General features: G+C 40.9%; 1 protein-coding gene across 1 annotated transcript; it reads right to left on the bottom strand.

Moving 5' to 3' along the window:
- Positions 1-16,679: 16,679 nt before the first annotated feature.
- LOC110942863 lies at positions 16,680-17,273 on the bottom strand. The gene has a single exon (XM_022184623.1). It carries the CDS (start codon positions 17,271-17,273, stop codon positions 16,680-16,682), a length of 594 nt encoding a protein of 197 aa, XP_022040315.1.
- Positions 17,274-22,326: the final 5,053 nt, after the last annotated feature.

Genomic DNA, 22,326 nt, shown 5'->3' with positions numbered 1-22,326 from the left:
TCAGCCCACAGAAAATTAGGAAGGCTCTTTTCTTTTAGCATGCTTCGAGTGAGTCCCATGATTGTTCTATTCTTCCTCTTCATGACTCCATTGTGTTCTGGAGTGTAAGCAACAGATAGCTCACGTGCAATACCATTTTCTTCATAGTAGGTATTGAATTCAAGTGAATTGAATTCACCTCCTCTGTCAATTCTAAGCACTTTGATACATTTTTCGCTATGCTTTTCAACCATTTTCCTGAACATTTTGAATCTTACAAATGCATCAGATTTGTTTTTAGAAAGTAAATCCAGCACATACATGTCAGATCATCAATGAGCAATAAATAATACAAGTTGTTCCCTAAGCTTGGAGTTTGCATGGGTCCACACAGGTCCGCATGCACAAGTTCAAGCTTACTAGTAGCACGCCAAGACTTCGACTTGAAAGGTTGTTTAGCTTGTTTGCCCATAATACACCCTTCACAACGAGGTGAAGGCTTTATCTTTGGTAACCCAAGAACCATTTTTTATCACTTAAAGTCTTTAGGCTACTAAAGTTGAGATGACCATACCTTAAGTGCCACAAGTTTGTTGGAGAAGGCGTTTGTTCATCTGGGTCACATGGTTCGACCTTTGATACATCAAAGAGGAACATGTTATTGTTTGAAATAGTGACCTTGATGAGAGCACTACCATTCATTGAGATTACACATTTCCCATTTTCAAAAAGTAGTTGATGTGTGTAAAATGGAACATATAAATTACATCAAATGATATATAAAACTAACCCTTTTATAATACTAATGTTGGAAAAAGTGTGCTTTTGTCTTCCTTTTGTATTTTCAGGATTAAATGAGCGTAAATGAACAAAAGGAGCAAATATGCATCAAAATCTAACATAATTACAAGAAAAGGAATAAACGTGGCATGCCCGACCCCTCGACAGCATCTTTCCAAGCAATAACAAAAAGACAGAAGGCTGACCACGGCCTCGTGCCCAGCGTACACGGGGGCGTGGCCAGGTGTCTGCAGAAAGGACAAAGCTATAGAAGCTTCTATTTCTCGACACGGTGGCGTGCCCAGCTCAACATGGCCGTGGTCAACGCTAAGATTCGCAGAATCCAAGCAAATCTTGATAGTACAGATACGCTTCTGCACACGGCGCCGTGCCCAGCGGACACGGGGGCGTGTGGAGCTAATGTAGACAAATTGAAATTAATGAAGAAAGAGAAAGTGGATGGACACGGGGCCGTGCCCAATGGACAACGGGCCGTGTCCGGGCTTCTGTGCAGGCTATAAATAGAGGTTCCTGGTTCACTTCAAAGGTATCCCTTGGCAAACCACCTCTCTCCCACTTCACCCACACTCCACCACCATCACAACCCACATCCACCACCATCATCCATCATAGAGTGTGTGTAGTGGTCTCAGGATCCAAGATTGATAGTAAGAGTTCTTGACAATCAAAGGCTATGTTTGCCTAAGTCTCTTACTTCACTTGGTGAAGATAAGCATTTAGTGTAATACTTTTGATTTTTAATCTTTTTGCACTTTTTATTTGGTTTTGCATTAATGACTTTAATACCTAGTTTCTTATGTTGAAGGTGAAACTTCCTTATCGTTTGTCTGTGGTGTCTTGGCGTTATTTTACTGTCTATATAAAATAAAAGATTTACACCATTCATATCTCTACGGTCTATATAGAGATATGTTGGCTACCTGGTCGGGGGTTAAGGGAATGGTTTGGTAAGGTTCTTGCCTTGTTTAGTGTATAGATCCTGCAAGGACCTTGGTCAAGTTTACTAGGACCTCCTTCAATACCCACTGGTATTGGATGGTAGGGGTGCGAATGGCTTGATCCCCTCATATGTAAACTACTATTAATACATTAACCCGGCTACCTGGGATTGTATCCCTGCTGACTCAAACCACTTAGCCGAGGGTAACGTCACCTTCAAAAGAGGGGCCTACCACATTACGCATTAATAACTTAATTAATTATCTTTCAATATTTCGACCCTTTAGGATTGTATCCTTGCTGACTCAAACTACTGGGTTTAGGGTAACATCACCTTCAAAAGAGGGGCTGATGTGTGTTGGTGTGTATATGTTTATTTAAGCCCTTTTTACACTTTTAGCCAAGTTTTAAATTTATAAAACACGATATTCACTAACACTAAACACACATATGGGCAAGTGCACCCATCGTGGACGTAGTATAGTGTTGGTAAGATACCGAGGTCGTCCAAGGACACAAGAGCTTTTAATACCGGTTTATCCTCAACGTCTAATCAAATCAAAAAGTTAGAAAATTGTTTTAAACTAAGAAAAATAAAAACTAACTAAATGCTGAAAAAAGAAAATAAAATAAAAACAGATAGACAAGATGAATCACTTGGATCCGACACGTGTATTAGTATAACCTTTGATTATTTTCGCACTTTTGCACTTGTTTAAGAGATTATCTTAGTTATTGTAGTAGGCCCCTCTTTTGAAGGCGACGTTACCCTCAACCCAGTAGTTTGAGTCAGCAAGGATACAATCCTAAAGGGTCGGATTATTGAAAGATAATGAATTAAGTTATTAATGCAAATTATGGTAGGCCCCGCTTTTGGCGGTGACGTTACCCTCGGCTAAGTAGTCTGAGTCAGCAGGGATACAGTCCTAAATAGCCGGGTTATAGTATCAATAGTAGTTAGCTTATGAGGGGGTCAAAGAGTTTGGATCCCCGCCATCCAATACCTATGGGCATTGAAGGAGATCCTACTAAATTTGACCCAGGTCCCAAGCAGGACCTCTAAACGCTGAACAAGGGCAAGACCCTTACCAAACCGTTCCCTTAACCCCCGACCAGGTAGCCAACATACCTCCATATAGACCGTGGAGACATGAATGGTGAAAATCTTTTATTTTATATAGACAGTAAAATAACGCCAAGACACCACGGACAAACGATAAGGAAAGATCACCTTCAACATAAGTAACTAGTTATTAAAGTCATTAATACAAAACCAAATAAAAAGTGCAAAAGATTAAAAATAAAAAGTATTATACTAAACACTTGTCTTCACCAAGTGATGTAAGAGACTTAGGCAAACATGGCCTTGATTGTCAAGAACTCTTACGATCAATCTTGGATCCCGAGACGACTCACACACTCTACGATGGACAACGGATGATGGTGGTGGATGATGGTGTTATGGTGGTGATGGGTGGTGGATGAAGTGTGAGAGAGGTGGTGTGCCAAGGGATGAGAGAGAATGAAACCAAGCTCCTCTATTTATAGGCTGAACAGAACGCTGGACACGGCCCCGTGTCCGCTGGACACGGCCCCGTGCCCGTCTGACATTCTCTCTCTTCATTAATTGTAATTGCGAATTACAATTAATGCGCCTGCTGTACTTTCAACACGCCCCCGTGCCCGCTGGGCACGGCCCCGTGGTGAGCAATGGAAGCTTCTACTGGTTTGTCTTTTCTGCTGCTTCCTGGGCACGCCCCCGTGTTCACTGGACACGGGGCGTGTTCAGACTCTGTTCTCTTCTCTTTGTCTTGGGAGGTGCCGTTGAGGGTCCGGGCAGTTTACTTTTGTTCCTTTTCTTGTATTTATGGTAGAATTAGTGGTCTTTTTGATTCTTTTGTGATTTTGAGCTCATTTCATCCTGAAAATACAAAAGGAAGACAAAAACACTCTTTTTCCAACATTAGTACTTAAAAAGGGTTAGTTTTATGCCTTAATTGATGTGTTTTATATGTTGCATTTTACACACATCAAATACCCCCACACTTGAACTTTTGCTTGTCCTCAAGCAAAACTCTTTTAATGTGGCTTACACTCCCAAATGGAATAGGTAGAAGAGAAGTTTTTTAACTTGTCCTAGAGTGTCGGGAATCCAAGGTTTGTATAGGTTCTATTTTTATTTTATTTACAATCTTATTCGTCATGGTTTATTTTGAACTTTTCATAAGATAAACTACTTATTTGGGCATAGCATGCCTTATTAAAATTCCATTTATATACAAGTTCACATACCTCACGGGAGATCACTCAATCACTCGGCCGAAGGTGTATATTTAAGTGAATCGCTCGAGAGCGGCACGGATTTACATTCTCCATATGCTTGCCAAGCGATCAATCCTCCTCCTTTTTAACTTTTTACCTTTGTAAATATCAAGAGGTCTTTTGGGGTGAAGGCTTGGGTTTAAAGGTGGGTGGTTGGTTAGTGGTTAGTAAAAAGGGCGAAAATCGTAACAAGTGTCGGTTTTCGTGAAATACCTTATTTTTGGTGACATTTATTTTTGAAGTATTTCTCCAAACAAGCTTTTTGTAGCTTATGTTTGTTTTTGACTTCATCATTTTTTTTTTTTTTTTTGGTCACGTAAAGGGTATGTTTATGAAAAACCGAGTTTGTTACTAAAATAAAGGTGAAAAAATGAAAAAGGTTTTTTTTTTGGTGGGTAAAAAAAAAAATTTTGTTTTGGGGGTAATGAAATGAAAGGTTTAGGCTCAAAGGGGGTTTTCTAGGGGGATTTTGGGTAGGTAAAAAAAAAAAAATGAAAAATAATGGTTTTGAAAGAAAAATAGTTAGTCCTAATGCCTCCATCATTTACTTACTTGGGTTTAAGTTGGTAAGGACCGGGAATGTATCGTCGTGGCAAGTTCTAGATTTGTAAAGACCGAGCGGCTATTCACACAAGAAACGAAAAATGAGCATTTAATCTAAATATGTGTATTTTTATGCTCAATAAAGGCTCAAAACTCACTTTTTGTGGGAATGGGTTTTTTAATGTGACCAAGCATATATAATCGAATTTTAGCTAGACTTGTTATACCGTTTCATAATTTTCTTATGTTAGTTCTTTTTATCACGACGCTATTGGTTGTAAGTTTGTAAAAATATAACCCTTTTATAACTTGTTATTCCCAACTTAAACTAAGACAAGTAAATAAAATAAAAAATGAAAAAGTTTTTGAAAAAATTTGGGGTGTTTAGCGGTTCCAATAGAGTTTTGTGTAAGGCTTGTTTTAGGATTTTGCAAAATTCCAAGGTTTTAGCATCCCCCCCACACTTAAATTACACATTGTCCTCAATGTGTCCAAAAATAAAGTTTTTTGTTGATTAGAATATGTAAAAGTGTGTTTGAAAACAAAGATTTGTGTTACTTGCGTTCTAGACACGGCCCCGTGTCCATTGGACACGGCCCCGTGGTGAACTGCCAGTAACGAAAAACTTACAGAGGGTGAACACGGGGGCGTGTTGGGTGAACACGGCCACGTGTCCGTCAGAAATCTGCAGGTCAGTAGCCAAACAGCAGAACTGGGAGATGGACACGGGGGCGTGTCGGCTGGACACGTCCCCGTGTGGACAGTCTGTTAGCCAGAAAAAAATAGGGTTTTCCCCCGGTTTCTTCCTCCTAGGGCTGCGAGTGCTAATGTTTAGCATTCTAACCCTTGCATTGCACCTGTTCAAGCATTCAATACCATCCAACCAAGCACAAACCATCCTAATCTTACCATAGTCAAATATTATCCAAACATAAAGTAAAAACAAAATAAAGATAAAAAGTAGTTAAGGAAAGTAAATTGTCTTGACAAATGGCACGCATGCCATGAATTGTTCGATGGAAAAGAAGGGTAATCAAACCTGTGGGCTCATTACCAGCTAGCCCCTTGCTCCTCCCAGCCTCCTACTCCATATCTTCATCACTGTCTTCACCTCCGCCTCCCTGCCTCGCCATGTACTCCCGGATGCTACCGATATCATCCTGTATATCGTTGACGCTGCGTTCGATAGCTCCTACCCGGAGGTGTGTGTTGTTGGCGAGGTTGTAGGTGTTCCTGGTGCACATGAGGTTTTCCTGCAAAAGATCATGTAAACTTTGGAAATTAGGAAAACCGCCTCCTTGAGAGGAGGATTGACCCTGTTCGCCTTGGGGAGGGTATTGGTACTGTGGAGGTGGTGCATGAAGAACTAGAGCCTCTTGCGGGTTCCATGCGTAGCCTTGTGTCCTCTGAAAGCTCACCGTCCCGTCCTCCGCTTCATAGAGCAAGTTCATGGCCCGGCAGATATGGTAATCAACCCGTCCCGACCATGGACTCCTTTCGAAGGACTTCGGGATGTTCGCGAAGTGCTTGAAAAGACGGTACACCCATCCCCTGAAGAAGATTGGTGTAGGAGCAGAGGCAAGGCGGTTCAAGTGCATGTTCCGCAGTAGGAGGTAAGGAACATCGAGAGGCTTCCGGTTGTGGATGCAGTGAAGGACAACCAAATCTCTAACCCCAACAACGCCACTACTGTCATGGCGTTGGTTCAGCGAGTATGTGAGGAGCCTGTGGATGTAGCGATATAACGGGTCTCTCAGTTTGGTACTCTTTGTGCTGCTTGAGTTGTAGATCCCCTCACCGATTTGAGCCCATGCGGCTTGGCGTTCTGTTGCGTCCAAGTCTCGCAATCCCCCGGTATTCTCTTCATTCCCCGCTTCTTCGTCTTTGTACAGCCCAATGATTGATCCGAACTGCGCCATGGAGGTTCTATAGGTCGTACCCCCACATCGAAACTCGACCGCCTCGTGATCAAACGGTTCGCGTCTCGAGTTGAAGATGAACGTGCTATAGAACTCCAATGTGCATTGATGGACCGACCGAAGTCGGGTAGTCAATGCGACGTGTAGTGGACCCGTCACTATGTTGTTGAAGCGGTCCAGTTGGTTTACCATTGTCAGAAGATCGGTACATGCCCGCCTTGGATACTCTTCGGGCCTTGTTTGTAGGACCTCATAGCGAGCCCTGGCGTCAAGTTCGCTGGCATTGAACCGTGTGAATTTGGACATCTGAAAAGAATACAGCAAAAATTAGTGCGAAACATGGAAATTCAGGTTGAAAACTGCAAACAGTGGGCTGGACACGGCCCCGTGTTCAGCGAACACGGCCCCGTGTTCAGGCGTCTGTAACACCTAATTTTCATTTTTTCGTCCCGGTTTCGAAAACCTGAAAATTTTTAGCCTAATAGCAGCGGTTTCCCCCGAAAATGAAACCCTAAGTGTCATTTTTCCAAAATCAAATCATTTACCCTTTCAATTTTGTGTTTTTCGGTTCAAGAACAAGGGTTTGTGTTTTTAGTTGGAAATCGGACAAATCTATCAACAATACATGTCTATTTACTTCCTACTACTCTACTCTAAACTACTACTAACAATTTTCATCAAAAATTTTGAGTTCGATCCGGATGAACATGAAGAACCCTAGATTTCCCCCAATTTTTGATGTTTTAACTACATGCAAGTAACTAATCTAACTACTAAGAAGGATAGAATCATACCTTGACGTTGTTAGGTTTGGTGGTAACGTTCGAAATCTGCAGAAAATCGCTTCTAACCAGAGAGTTTTCGGCGAAACGGGGCGTGTGGAATGGGGTAACTGATAGAAAAAGAGGGTTTTATCCCGACAGTTGCCTCGACACGGCCCCGTGTCCAGCGGACACGGCCCCGTGCCGGGTGAAATTTTTTGAAATTTTTTTTTTTTTTTTTTTCGTGTTCGTGTGCATGCCCCTTATCTCCGAATAATGGTTAGATGATTTTACCGGTTTCGAATGTATACTTACCTGTAACATGTCGGGTATGAGTTTATTCGTTGACCGTTTGAAGTGCGATTTCCTCTTCCTCATCCTCAATGGATCCTCTGTAGAGTTTCAGCCGTTGGCCATTGACTTTAAATGGTGTCCCATTTCGAGTTTTAATTTCTACTGCACCGTGTGGAAAAACATGGGTGACTAAAAAAGGTCCCGACCACCTAGATTTTAACTTACCAGGAAACAATCGAAGTCGCGAATTGAACAATAGAACTTGGTCTCCAACCCGGAATTCATTAGATTTAATATATTTATCATGCAAATTTTTCATTCTTTCTTTATAAATTTCGGAGTTAGAATATGCATAATTCCTAAGTTCTTCTAATTCGTTTATTTGACAAAATCGATTCTTACCGGCAACTTCTAAGTCTAAGTTTACGTTTTTTATTGCCCAGTAGGCTTTGTGAGCGATTTCTACTGGCAAGTGACAACTTTTTCCATAGACTAGTTTATATGGGGTTGTGCCTATAGTGGTTTTATAAGCGGTTCGAAAAGCCCATAAAGCGTCGTCTAGTTTGTCAGCCCATTCTTTTTTATTTATTCCTACGGTTTTCTCAAGTATTCGTTTTAAACCTCGATTAGTCACTTCGGCTTGCCCATTTGTTTGAGGATGATATGCTGTTGAGACCCGGTGATAGACCCCATACCTTGTTAATATTTTTTCGAGTTGATGATTGCAAAAATGGGTACCTCTATCACTTATTAATGCTTTTGGTGTCCCGAAACGAGAGAACAACTTTTTTAGGAATTTTACCACTACTCTTCCATCATTTGTTGGAAGAGCCTCGGCCTCTGCCCATTTAGACAAGTAATCGACTGCCACAAGTATATATTTGTTTCCTTTTGAAGGTGGGAAAGGTCCCATGAAATCGAGTCCCCACACATCAAAGATTTCACAAACGAGAATGCCATTTTGAGGCATTTCGTTTTTGGAAGAAATATTACCTGATCTTTGGCAGGCATCACATGTCTTTACAAGGTTTTGTGCATCCTTGTAAATGGTTGGCCAGTAGAATCCCGAATCAAATACCTTTCTTGCGGTACTTGCGGCACCATGATGTCCTCCGTATGGACTTTCATGACAATGACGGAGTATTCTTCGTGCTTCATTACCATGGACACACCTTCGGATGAGTTGATCGGCACACATTTTGAAAAGATAGGGGTCTTCCCAAAAGTAATGCTTTACATCAGCAAAGAATTTTTTCCTTTGATGATGTGGCCATCCTTTGGTGACTATACCGCTGGCTAAGAAATTAGCGTAGTCGGCATACCATGGTTCTTGTCTGCTTTCTATCATTTCCAGGGACTCCGTGGGAAATTTTTCGTTGATTTGCTCGTCCCTGGTTGTCTCCAAAGCTGGGTCTTCTAAGCGTGAGAGGTGATCTGCAGCAGTGTTTTCTGCTCCCCTTTTGTCCTTGATTTCAATGTCGAATTCTTGGAGGAGTAGAATCCACCTTATCAAACGGGGTTTTGCGTCTTGCTTCTTGAAGAGGTACCTGATGGCTGCATGGTCTGTATAAACTATTGTTTTAGAAAGAACAAGATAAGAACGAAATTTATCAAAAGCAAACACCACCGCTAGTAACTCTTTTTCTGTAGTTGTATAATTTTCTTGTGCATCATTTAGAGTTTTACTAGCATAATAAATTGGGTGGAAATGTTTTTCTTTCCTTTGTCCCAATACTGCTCCAACAGCAAAGTCGCTTGCATCGCACATGATTTCGAAAGGAAATTTCCAATCTGGTGCTATCATGATAGGTGCATTGACTAGCATTTCCTTGAGGGTTAGAAATGCTTGATTGCATTCCTTGTCAAAGATGAAGGGTGCATCTTTTTCAAGCAATTTTGTTAGAGGTCTTGAAATTTTCGAAAAGTCTTTGATAAACCTTCTATAGAATCCGGCATGCCCTAGGAAACTTCTGATTGCTCGCACGGAGGATGGAGGAGGTAATCGAGATATAGTCTCAATTTTTGCTCGATCAACTTCCATTCCTTCGCTTGAGATTTTATGTCCGAGTACTATTCCCTCTGTTACCATGAAATGGCATTTTTCCCAGTTAAGGGCGAGGTTAGTTTCCTCACATCGGGATAGCATTCGTTCAAGATTATCGAGGCATTGATCATATGAGTCTCCAAAGATGGAAAAGTCATCCATGAAGACTTCCATGGTTTTTTCAATCATATCATGGAAAATGGCGACCATACAACGTTGGAATGTTGCAGGCGCATTACATAGACCGAATGGCATGCGTCGATATGCAAAAGTTCCGTAGGGGCATGTGAAAGTTGTTTTCTCTTGGTCTTCTGGTGCTATCGGTATTTGGAAGTAACCTGAAAAACCATCTAAGAAACAATAAAATTTATGACCGGATAATCTTTCTAACATTTGATCAATGAAGGGCAAAGGAAAGTGGTCTTTCCTTGTTGCTTCATTTAATCTCCTATAGTCTATACAGACTCTCCATCCTGTGACGGTTCTTGTGGGTATTAATTCATTTTTCTCGTTAGTTATTACCGTCATACCTCCTTTCTTTGGGACTACTTGGACGGGACTTACCCACGGGCTATCGGAGATAGGGTAGATTAGTCCGGCGTCGAGTAGTTTGATGACTTCATTTTTAACCACTTCTTGAACATTGGGGTTCACTCTTCGTTGTGGTTGAATCACCGTTTTGTAATCATCATTCATTAAAATTTTGTGCGTGCACATGGAAGGACTTATTCCCTTAATATCTACAAGCTTCCAAGCGATCGCATTTTTGTGTTTTTTAAGTAGGTTAACTAATTTTTCTTTTTCTAAGCTAGTTAATTTAGACGAAATAATTACAGGTAAACTACCATCTTTGCCTAGAAAAGCATATTCCAAACCCTTAGGGAGTTCTTTGAGCTCGATGGGTGGGTCTTTAGGAGACACCTTATTTTGTGGCTCATTTAGATCAAGAACTTTAAAAGTTTGTTCTATGGCTACCTCTTCGTCGACAAAGTGGTCTTCTTCGTGGTTTGTATCAGGTGGTTCAGCTTCATCTTCAATTAGGGGGTCATTGTTGCCAAAAGGATATTTCATTGAGCGTTCAAGATCTATGCTCCTTTTGAATGCCCCTAATTGAAGAGTTAGATTGTTGAATTTCCGGTTTTTCAAAGCTTTGTGAGTTTGTACAAAAGGTTTTCCCAAGACTAGGGGGGCATCATCTAAGATGACGAAGTCGGTTGGGATTACCATTTGATTTGTTTGAACCAAAATATCTTCGACTACACCGATTGATTTCATTACTTTTCGGTCGGATAGAAAAATGGGTATTTGAAGTGGAGTAAAATCACTAATACTTAACTTTTCAAAAATGTAGTTGGGCATTATGTTAACACAAAGATCTTTATCAATAGTGATATTACTAATAAACGAATTTTGAAAGAAACATGGAACCGGTGTGATGTTAATTTCAAAAGGATCTTCCTTTATTAGCGAGGTTTGATCATTAGTTAACTTAACACTTACCATTTCTTTGATTTTAGCACTAGTGTTTAACTCTTTTAAAAACTTGGCATGAGGGGTTATTAAACAATGGTTTTCGAAAGTAGGTGACAAGAGAATAATTTCCTCTAAATTAGACTCTTCTTGAATTTTAACATTATCGGACTCACCATTTTCGTTGTTTAACTCATGTGTCTGTTTTTCACTTTCTTGTTCTTCCATTTTTACACTTTCAACTATCTCTACGTTATTATTACTTTTTAACTCTTCTCTTGCGCGGGATTCCTCTTCCCGTGCGCGAGATTCTTTTATGCAACGTTCGATAGTTTTAAGTTGTTCTAATATCCGATTAGTTACTTCGGTGAGATTGAAAGAATTCGGATCATCAAAGTTTGAATCCGGTTGTTCGATCCTTGGTTCCTCATAGTACCCATATGAAGTAGATGGTTCACACCATTGTTCTTCATTGTAAGTGTATGATGGATAAGGGTCGAAACTTTGTTCTTCATAGTACTCATATGAGGTGGGTTGTTCACGCCATGGTTCCTCATAATAAGTGTATGAAGGTGGTGGCTCATATGTTGAATCTTCAAAGTATGAGTATGAAGGCTCATACCTTGGTTCATCAAAATATGAGTATGAGGAAGGGGGTTCATACCTTTGGTCTTCATAGGATGTGTATGAAGTTGATGGCTCGTACCTGGGTTCCTCATAATGGTTGTATGAATTGGATGGTTGATATGAGTTATTATATTGAACCGAGCGTGCATTACGACAATTAGTGCAATAATTACCTCTATAATCATCCTCATCATAGGTGTAGTTGTAACCTCTTGAGTATTGATCCATAGGAATCACTCAACAGACTACAACTGAGTCTCGGGACCAGAAAACAAAAATAAGACGGAAACAGAAGCTGGACACGGCCCCGTGTTGGGTGAACACGGCCCCGTGTTCAGGGACTGTATCTGGGCGTTTTAATTAAATTAACTGGTCACGTTGAGCACGGGGGCGTGTTGAGTGAACACGGCCCCGTGGTCAGGCTCTGTATCTGGGTATCTACTCTAAAAATATGCAGCACGGGGGCGTGTTCAGCGAGCACGGCCCCGTGTTCGAGCTACTGTAAATGCAAAACTAAACTAAAATGCAGAAAAAAATTGCGCGCGTTTTGAAAAGGTTTTGAAAAACTGATTAGGCCGTCGATTTTAAGCTTTCTTAAAATCCTTGTGTCCCCGGCAACGGCGCCAAAAACTTGATGTGTGTTGGTGTGTATATGTTTATTTAAGCCCTTTTTACACTTTTAGCCAAGTTTTAAATTTATAAAACACGATATTCACTAACACTAAACACACATATGGGCAAGTGCACCCATCGTGGACGTAGTATAGTGTTGGTAAGATACCGAGGTCGTCCAAGGACACAAGAGCTTTTAATACCGGTTTATCCTCAACGTCTAATCAAATCAAAAAGTTAGAAAATTGTTTTAAACTAAGAAAAATAAAAACTAACTAAATGCTGAAAAAAGAAAATAAAATAAAAACAGATAGACAAGATGAATCACTTGGATCCGACACGTGTATTAGTATAACCTTTGATTATTTTCGCACTTTTGCACTTGTTTAAGAGATTATCTTAGTTATTGTAGTAGGCCCCTCTTTTGAAGGCGACGTTACCCTCAACCCAGTAGTTTGAGTCAGCAAGGATACAATCCTAAAGGGTCGGATTATTGAAAGATAATGAATTAAGTTATTAATGCAAATTATGGTAGGCCCCGCTTTTGGCGGTGACGTTACCCTCGGCTAAGTAGTCTGAGTCAGCAGGGATACAGTCCTAAATAGCCGGGTTATAGTATCAATAGTAGTTAGCTTATGAGGGGGTCAAAGAGTTTGGATCCCCGCCATCCAATACCTATGGGCATTGAAGGAGATCCTACTAAATTTGACCCAGGTCCCAAGCAGGACCTCTAAACGCTGAACAAGGGCAAGACCCTTACCAAACCGTTCCCTTAACCCCCGACCAGGTAGCCAACATACCTCCATATAGACCGTGGAGACATGAATGGTGAAAATCTTTTATTTTATATAGACAGTAAAATAACGCCAAGACACCACGGACAAACGATAAGGAAAGATCACCTTCAACATAAGTAACTAGTTATTAAAGTCATTAATACAAAACCAAATAAAAAGTGCAAAAGATTAAAAATAAAAAGTATTATACTAAACACTTGTCTTCACCAAGTGATGTAAGAGACTTAGGCAAACATGGCCTTGATTGTCAAGAACTCTTACGATCAATCTTGGATCCCGAGACGACTCACACACTCTACGATGGACAACGGATGATAGTGGTGGATGATGGTGTTATGGTGGTGATGGGTGGTGGATGAAGTGTGAGAGAGGTGGTGTGCCAAGGGATGAGAGAGAATGAAACCAAGCTCCTCTATTTATAGGCTGAACAGAACGCTGGACACGGCCCCGTGTCCGCTGGACACGGCCCCGTGCCCGTCTGACATTCTCTCTCTTCATTAATTGTAATTGCGAATTACAATTAATGCGCCTGCTGTACTTTCAACACGCCCCCGTGCCCGCTGGGCACGGCCCCGTGGTGAGCAATGGAAGCTTCTACTGGTTTGTCTTTTCTGCTGCTTCCTGGGCACGCCCCCGTGTTCACTGGACACGGGGCGTGTTCAGACTCTGTTCTCTTCTCTTTGTCTTGGGAGGTGCCGTTGAGGGTCCGGGCAGTTTACTTTTGTTCCTTTTCTTGTATTTATGGTAGAATTAGTGGTCTTTTTGCTTCTTTTGTGATTTTGAGCTCATTTCATCCTGAAAATACAAAAGGAAGACAAAAACACTCTTTTTCCAACATTAGTACTTAAAAAGGGTTAGTTTTATGCCTTAATTGATGTGTTTTATATGTTGCATTTTACACACATCAGGGGCCTACTACTATAACTAAGATAATATCTTAAAAAGTGTAAAAGTGCGGAAATCATCAAAGGTTACACTAAAGGCGAGTCGGATCCGAGTGATTCATCTTGTCTATCTGTTTTATTTTAATTTTATTTTTCAGCATTTTTAGTTTTTATTTTCATCTTTAAAACTTCTTTTCCTAAACTTTTGATTTGGTTAGACGTTGAGGATAAACCAGTACTAAAAGTTCTTGTGTCCTTGGACGACCTCGGTATCTTACCAACGCTATACTACGCTCACGACTGGTGTACTTGCCCATATGTGTGTTTAGTGTTAGTAAAATATCGTGTTTTATAAATTTAAAACTTGACTAAAGTGTTAAAAAGGGCTTAAAATATACATAAAAATATATTAACACACAACACGCATCAATGGTGAATATCCTTTTTCATCAATTGACCCACAATAAGTAAATTATACTCCAAGCTAGGAGTATAATACACATCAGTTAACAGTTTACATCCTGCTCTTCCAGCATCAATCTTGACCGTGCCCTTTCCTTCAACTGCTAATTTCTTTTTATTCCCAAGTTGTACATTCAGTTTGAATGTCTCATTAAGGGTGGTAAGGTGGGCTCTTGATCCTGTCATATGATTAGAACAACCAGAATCGAGAAACCAAAGATTGATACTGTTACTATTTGAAGCAGTAGTAGACATGAGCATTAAGGGGTCTTCAGTCATCTTCATAAACAGGTGTTACTCATCTTGAACGTCTTCTTCCTTCTCCTCAGTCACCACGTTTGCTTGTTGTTCGTCATTGTACCAACAATCTTTCTTCACATGACCATATCGATTACAGATATGACATTGGGGAACTTTGGTTTTATCCATTTGATGCGTGTAAGTGTGTATATGTTTTAGGTATATATTTTAAGCCCTTTTTACACTTTTTAGCCAAGTTTTAAATTTATAAAACACGATATTTACTAACACTAAACACATATATGGGCAAGTGCACCCATCGTGGACGTAGTATAGTGTTGGTAAGATACCGAGGTCGTCCAAGGACACAAGAGCTTTTAGTACCGGTTTATCCTCAACGTCTAATCAAATCAAAATGTTAGAAAAGATTTTAAAACTAATAAAATAAAACTAACTAAATGCTGAAAAATAAAAATAAAACAGATAGACAAGATGAATCACTTGGATCCGACTCGTGTATAGTGTAACCTTTGATTATTTTCGCACTTTTGCACTTGTTTAAGAGATTATCTTAGTTATTGTAGTAGGGCCCTCTTTTGAAGGTGACGTTACCCTCAACCCAGTAGTTTGAGTCAGCAAGGATACAATCCTAAAGGGTCGGATTATTGAAAGATAATTAATTAAGTTATTAATGCAAATTATGGTAGGCCCCTCTTTTGAAGGTGACGTTACCCTCGACTAAGTAGTCTGAGTCAGCAGGGATACAGTCCTAAGTAGCCGGGTTATAGTATTAATAGTAGTTTAACTTATGAGAGGGTCAAAGAGTTTGGATCCCCGCCATCCAATACCTTTGGGTATTGAAGGAGATCCTACTAAATTTGACCCAGGTCCCTTGCAGGACCTCTAAACGCTGAATAAGGGCAAGACTCTTACCAAACCGTTCCCTTAACCCCCGACCAGGTAGCCAACATACCTCCATATAGACCGTGGAGATATGAATGGTGAAAATATTTTATTTTATAAAGACAGTAAAATAATGTCAAGACACCACGGACAAATGATAAGGAAGAATCACCTTCAACATAAGAAACTAGTTATTAAAGTCATTAATACAAAACCAAATAAAAAGTGCAAAAGATTAAAAATAAAAAGTATTACACTAGACACTTGTTTTCACCAAGTGATGTAAGAGACTTAGGCAAACATGGCCTTGATTGTCAAGAACTCTTACGATCAATTTGGGATCCCGAGACGACTCACACACTCTATGATGGACAATGGATGATGGTGGTGGATGATGGTGTTGTGATGGTGGTGGGTGAAGTGTGAGAGAGGTGGTGTGCCAAGGGATGAGTTGAAATGGCTCCAAGCACTCCTATTTATAGGCTGAACAGAAGCCTGGGCACGGCCCCGTGTCCGTCTGACACTCTCTCTCTTCATTAATTGTAATTCGCAATTACAATAAATACGCCTGCAGTACTCTGACCACGCCCCCGTGTCCGCTGGGCACGGCCCCATGGTGGGCAACAGAAGCTTCTATAGGTTTGTCTTTTCTGCTGCTTCTTGGGCACGGCCCCGTGCTCACTGAGCACGAGGCGTGTTCAGTTTTCTGTCTTCTTTGTTTTGCTTGGGAGGATGCTGTCGAGGGGTCGGGCAATCCAATTTTGTCCCTTTTCTTGTATTTATGTTAGATTTTGCTGTCTTTTTGCTTCTTTTGTTAATTTGAGCTCATTTAATCCTGGAAATACAAAAGGAAGACAAAAGCACACTTTTTCCAACATTAGTACTAAAAAGGGTTAGTTTTATGTCACATTTGATATAATTTATATGTTGCATTTTGCGCGTATCACCATTCCTCGCCTCCGGCCTCTACCGCGAAAGGAACCTCGTCCTCATCCTCTGGTAAAGCTGTTTTGATTTGATTGAAAAACTTGTAGTGCTTGTTCTTCAGTTTTGACAGCCTTGTCACTTATACGACTGTTGATTCAGTCTTCTTGTGACTGAAGAGATCCCATCAATTTGGTGGGTGTGAGAACAGAAAGAGCGGTTGAAACTTCGATCGAAGGCTCGACATAATCAAATTTTGGGGAAAGACTCCTCAAAATCTTGGCCACGATTGTCTTGTCTGCAATGATTTTACCAAAAGCACGTTGTTGGCTAACAATAGCCATCACACGTGAGAAGTAATCTCCAATCAACTCGTCATCTTTCATCAAGAGATTCTCAAAATCTCTCCGTAAGCCCTGCAATTTCACTGACTTTACTTGTGAGTCTCCTTCGTACTCCATTTGTAAAATAGTCCAGCATTCTTTTGCTGATACTGCTGCTACAATTCGAGAGAATAGTGTGTCATGAACACCTTGCTGGATCACTGCCATGGAATAAGCATCCTTCCTTTTGGCGGTCTTCAATTTTGCTAGATCTGGTTCAGCTTCATTTACTCCGGTTTCAAAGAGATCCCAAAGGTCTCTGGACTTCAAGATGGTTTTCATATGGATACTCCACTGTTCATAGCCGTCACCTTTGAACAATGGAATAGGGGTTGGTGGGGCTGGAGGTGTGTTAGTGAAATCAACCATTGAAGAGGGTTACGAAAACAGGCAAGGAGCTTGTCAAGCTCTCTGATACCACTGATGGTATTTTAAGCTTGACAGAGAACACAAATATGAAGGCAAGTTTATAATTGAACACTGAAATCGTACTGAATTAAATACTGAATTGCATACATCAACTGACAATAAGCAAAGCCTTATATAGGCAACAAAAGCAATGGAAACATTAACTGACTCCTACTAAAAAGGACACCACTAAACTATAGCTGCACATGGCTTTATTCAACAACGGAAAGCAAATAACTCGGTCAATCAAAATAATGTGCATGCAATTGTGATAGTGGGTTCGACTCATTCTCCAACAGGGTCGTCGACCGGATTGTCTTACCGGAGTGAATATGGGGTTGCCGGATTTTCTAATTTGGACACACAGGTTGTTTATGTGTTTGTGGGGAGTAAATATGTGTTGGTGCACTTGTGTCTGTACTTTGTCTGTATTCGGTCTGTATGTAAACGATGTCCTTGGTAGTCTGTAAGTTGACCAAGTCAACCATCCTCCGGATTGACTTGGCCAACAGTTAACATATGTTTGATATGTTTGTCTGCATCGAAGGATAGCCTCGAAGGATATTGTTGATCCTTCGAGGTGCTCGAAAGATAGGCTTCGAATGATAGACCTCGAAAGGTGATCTTTCGAGGTCAATGCTGATCCTTCGATTACCTTGTCCTCGATAGATGATCCTTCGGACCATCTATCGGATCCTTCGACCAGACATCATGGGCTGGGTATATATATACCCATGCAGTGTTGAGTTTTAGATAGATGCACACAGACAGACAGACTTGAGAGTTGAGAGCATTCTGTCCGAAACACACACACACATACTTTGAGAGTTTGCAAACAGATTGTAAACATTGTGCTTGTAACCGGAAACTTTCTACGCATTAATACAAGTGGTGTTAATCGTTGAATCTTTGTGTGTTTGTGTTTGTTCTTGCATTATTCCGGTTTGCTCGCTAGCTTGGATTCCGCACTCGCTAGTGGGTTTGTATAACAAGGTTTGAGGTTCGTCATCCACCGGATAGGGACCTACAAGTGGTATCAGAGCTTGGCTCTTTACCTTGTTTAAAACCGGGTTTTTCAAGTTCTTTGGTGTGTTTGGACACTTGGTTTAGCACCCGTTTTTGGTGGTTTTCTGCATAAAAACGGCTTCTAAACCTTTCGGGAGTGTTCAGGGTCGGTTTGGGTAAACATAAAATTTGTTTTGTGAAACTTTGTATTTTCCGGCCACTTTTCCGATCATATCTCCGGTGACTGGTTGAGGATAAGGTTTGCTTATTTGGGTAAACTTTTTGAAAGTCAAAAAGTTGGTGAAGATCTGTGTGCAGAACATACCTTTCTGCCGAAAGTACTTCACCAACCCATCACCTTTTTCACCAACCTATCACATCAACGTCAGTTGTGTCAGAATCTCTCGAAAGATATCTTTCGACTTCGAAAGACCATCTTTCGATCAAGGAAGGCTCGAAAGATCATCATCCTTCGACCCATCCTTCGAAGTCTGAAACATACCTTTCGATAAAGGAATCTTTTCGAAAGATAAGTGTCCGAAAGATAGGGATTTATCTCGAAAGATAAGGATCTTTCAAGTGTGAATCTTTCGAGATTTTGAATCTTTCGAAGCCAGTGCTCGAAAGTCAACAGTGATCCTTCGGACACTGTTGATCATTCGAACAAGTGTGATCTTTCGAAAGTCAGCTATACGAAAGATAAGGATATTTAACTCGAAAGATAAGGATCTTTCAAAGGAGAATCCTTCGAGTTCTTGAATCTTTCGACATCATTGTTCGAGATTCAACAGTAATCTTTCGAGTACTGTTGATCCTTCGAACAAGTGATTGATCTTTCGATTGTGGACAGTTTATTGTTAACAAGTTTCTGTGATTTCAGATCTTTCGGAACAGGATCTTTCGGCCGTGATATCTTTCGGTTTACTCACTTAGCATTTATTTTGCTTATCTATCATGAATCCGAGTTGGTGGAATCCTGCTCCAGATAATGGTGAATATACAAGATCAAATGTCACTCCCTCATGGTGGGGTACATCGGCTCCAGACGATGGAAAATACACGAATACAAGGTCATCTCCTTTATGGGCTGAGTCGCCGGTATCGACATCTTCTCAGGGAAATCAATGGGCTTTGGTATCGAATCAAACTCCAAGCATTCAAAGTATTCTACTAAGCGAAAGTGAAACAGGAAGTTTGAATCGACCTCCAAAGTTGATGCATTTGAATGAATATCCAGGATGGGTTGAGAGATTTAAAACATATGTTCTTGGTCAAAATACGGAACTGTGGATACGTTTCACCACAGATTTCGATCAAGCCATAGAAGTTGCTGCTTCAGATTCTGCTACGTTTGCTGATCTTCCAGAAGATAAAAAGAAAACTTATGATCTGGAAAAGAAGGCATATGCCATTCTCACTCAGGCTTTGAGCAAGGATATCTACCATCAGTTCGTCAGCTTCAAGACAACAAAGAAGTTGTGGGACGGATTGAAAAACAGAGGAGCGGGAAATGCAGCAACACGTCAAATGCGTCATGATCTTCTGAAGAAAGAATTTGAAGGGTTCACTTGTATGGATAAGGAGTCCTTGGGAGATATGACAAGCCGATTCTATCATCTGCTTACGGAATTGGATAATTATAGTGTAGTGACAACTCAAGCTGAAGTTGTGAAGAAGTTTGCTGATGCTTTGCCTCCTCAATGGAGTAGTTTCTTGGAAATCCTGAAGTACAACGGAGTGTTGAGAACCACTAATATCAACGAATTCGTTCAACTTTTGGAAAACAAGGATCAGGAGGAAACATTGAAGGCAAAGAGAGTTCCATTGCCACAGAATCCAGAAATGTACTGTGGAACTTCCAATTCTTCGTCTGCAAGAACCGGTTCACATGCTCCTCTTCAAACAGCGTTTGTCACAAGCACAGATTGTTTTGGCAACCCAATATAAGTTCCTGTTAAGCCACCTCCCACCACAGACATGTATGGAAATCCAATCCAACCACCTCCACCTCCTCCTGCTCAACAACAACAACGTGCATGTTATGGAGGAACATCATCTGCTGCTCAACAATCAAAGTCAAGTACAGTACAGCTCGACACGTCAAGCTTCTCTAAAATCAGTGTAGAAGTAGCTAAGGAACACATGGAGCTGCTTAACACTGTAGTGAGCGCGTACTGTGGATTAATAGAAGGTCAGATTGGCAACATTAATCTGACACAAGAAGACTACAGGCAGATTGATAAAGAGGAGATGGACTTGATGGACATCAAGTGGGCCTTTGCGAGTGCTGTGAGAAGAGCAAAGGATTGGATGGAAAGTACTGGCAGAACCAGCTTGGAAAGTAAGCGAGACACCAAGTATGGGTTCGATAAGCAGGCCGTTAAGTGCTTCAACTGTGGTGAACGGGGTCACTTTAAACGAGAATGCACCAAGCCAGCCCAGCACGGGAATCAAAACCCCTTCAGAAACCAAGGCAACCGGCAGAACAGAAACAATGATCGTACCATGGTACCCGTCAACAACCAAACCAACCGAGCACTTGCGGTTCAGGTAGATGAAGGTTGTGACTGGTCAATCCAGTTGGGTGGTGATGCTCCCGATGGAACAGCATGTTTTGCTCAGATTGTGAAGGAGCTAGTTCACACCAGTGGTGGAGAATCTTCTGCCAGTGGTGGTGAATCGTCTGAAGATGAAGACTCTTCTGGGTACAGCAGAAGTGTTGATGAAGAATCATCCAATTCTGGTGATGATCATGTGGGTGAGACATCGAATGCAGCAATCGATGCAGATATTGATGAACTCTTGGAGGAAGCCGCAGCAGAAACTCAAAGAAGATCTATTCTGGTGGATCAAGCTGCTTATACTTCGTCTTCTCTCCATTCAGCCTTTATGGCTAATGTCGACGGTTCATCAAGTCAGGTATGTGTCAATGAGCCCACTGCTGTTAATTGTGATGAATGTGCTAGGTTACATGCTAGATGTGCTGAAATGGAGAAAAGTATGTCTGAGTTGCAAGGCAAACATGATGCTTTACAAGCTAGTTTGTTTGACTTGCAAGACAAACATACTACTGTGAATGAGAATTTGAGTGACTTGCAAAGTAAGCATGACGCTTTGCAAGAAAAATATGATGTGACCTTTCTCCACAATCAGAAATTGACTGTGGATCTCTCAAAATGCACAGAAGCCAACATGTTTCATGAAAACCATGAAAAAGAATTTAAGTCAATGATCGAGACATTAAAGAAAGATAAAACTGAATTGACAAAAATGGTTTCAAGAAAACAGACGGACATTAATTTGTATATCTCTCGTCTTGAAACAATGCAAAAAGAGATGGCTTGTGTGAAAACCGAAAGTGATGCGATCCAACTCAAGCTAGACAGTTATTTGAGCTCTAGCTATGTGTTAGATCACATCATTGATGTTCAGAAGGAAAAGAGAGATGTCACATGCATAGGCTACAAGAAGTGTCCACCACCAGTGAGACATAATTATGACGCCATGCCTGATGAAGAGGACAGGGTATTCTTTGAACCTTCTGTGCCTCTAGATGTTAAGGAGTTTGCTGCAGGACTCGGATACCAAAAGGAAGTATCCTCAGATTCAGATGTGTCAGCAGATACATTTGTGAGTGCTGAACAGAATCAAGATCCTCCAGTTGTGATTGAGGATGCTGATTCGTCTGATGATGAATCTGATGATACTGTCCCAGCAAAGTCTGATGCGGTAGTCAAAAATGAGGACATACCTCTTGAGAATCACATTCTATGTGATCCCCCTGTACAACCCGCTAAGACTATTGCACCTGAGTCCTCATCTGCAGAAGAGCCGGAGAGTGTGAATTTGCTGTACACTCTAGTTGGTGATGATAAAATTTACTCAGACAAAGATTTTCCCATTAAGAATGTTAATCAATCCTTAATCTGCAAAGTCTTTGAGAATTCGACGAGTAAGTTCTTGGGAAAGGCAGGACCTAAAGTTACAGTTACACAGTGTCCTCCTATTC

Source organism: Helianthus annuus, chromosome 6, assembly GCF_002127325.2.
Source record: "Helianthus annuus cultivar XRQ/B chromosome 6, HanXRQr2.0-SUNRISE, whole genome shotgun sequence".
NCBI classification, from domain to species: Eukaryota; Viridiplantae; Streptophyta; class Magnoliopsida; order Asterales; family Asteraceae; genus Helianthus; species Helianthus annuus.
Note: the sequence above shows the minus strand (reverse complement) of the source record. Positions and strands in the feature narration are given on the sequence as shown.

Coding starts and splice junctions, on each gene's coding strand:
- LOC110942863 (XM_022184623.1), bottom strand. CDS start 17,273: ATGGTTGATTTCACTAACACACCTCCAGCCCCACCAACCCCTATTCCA.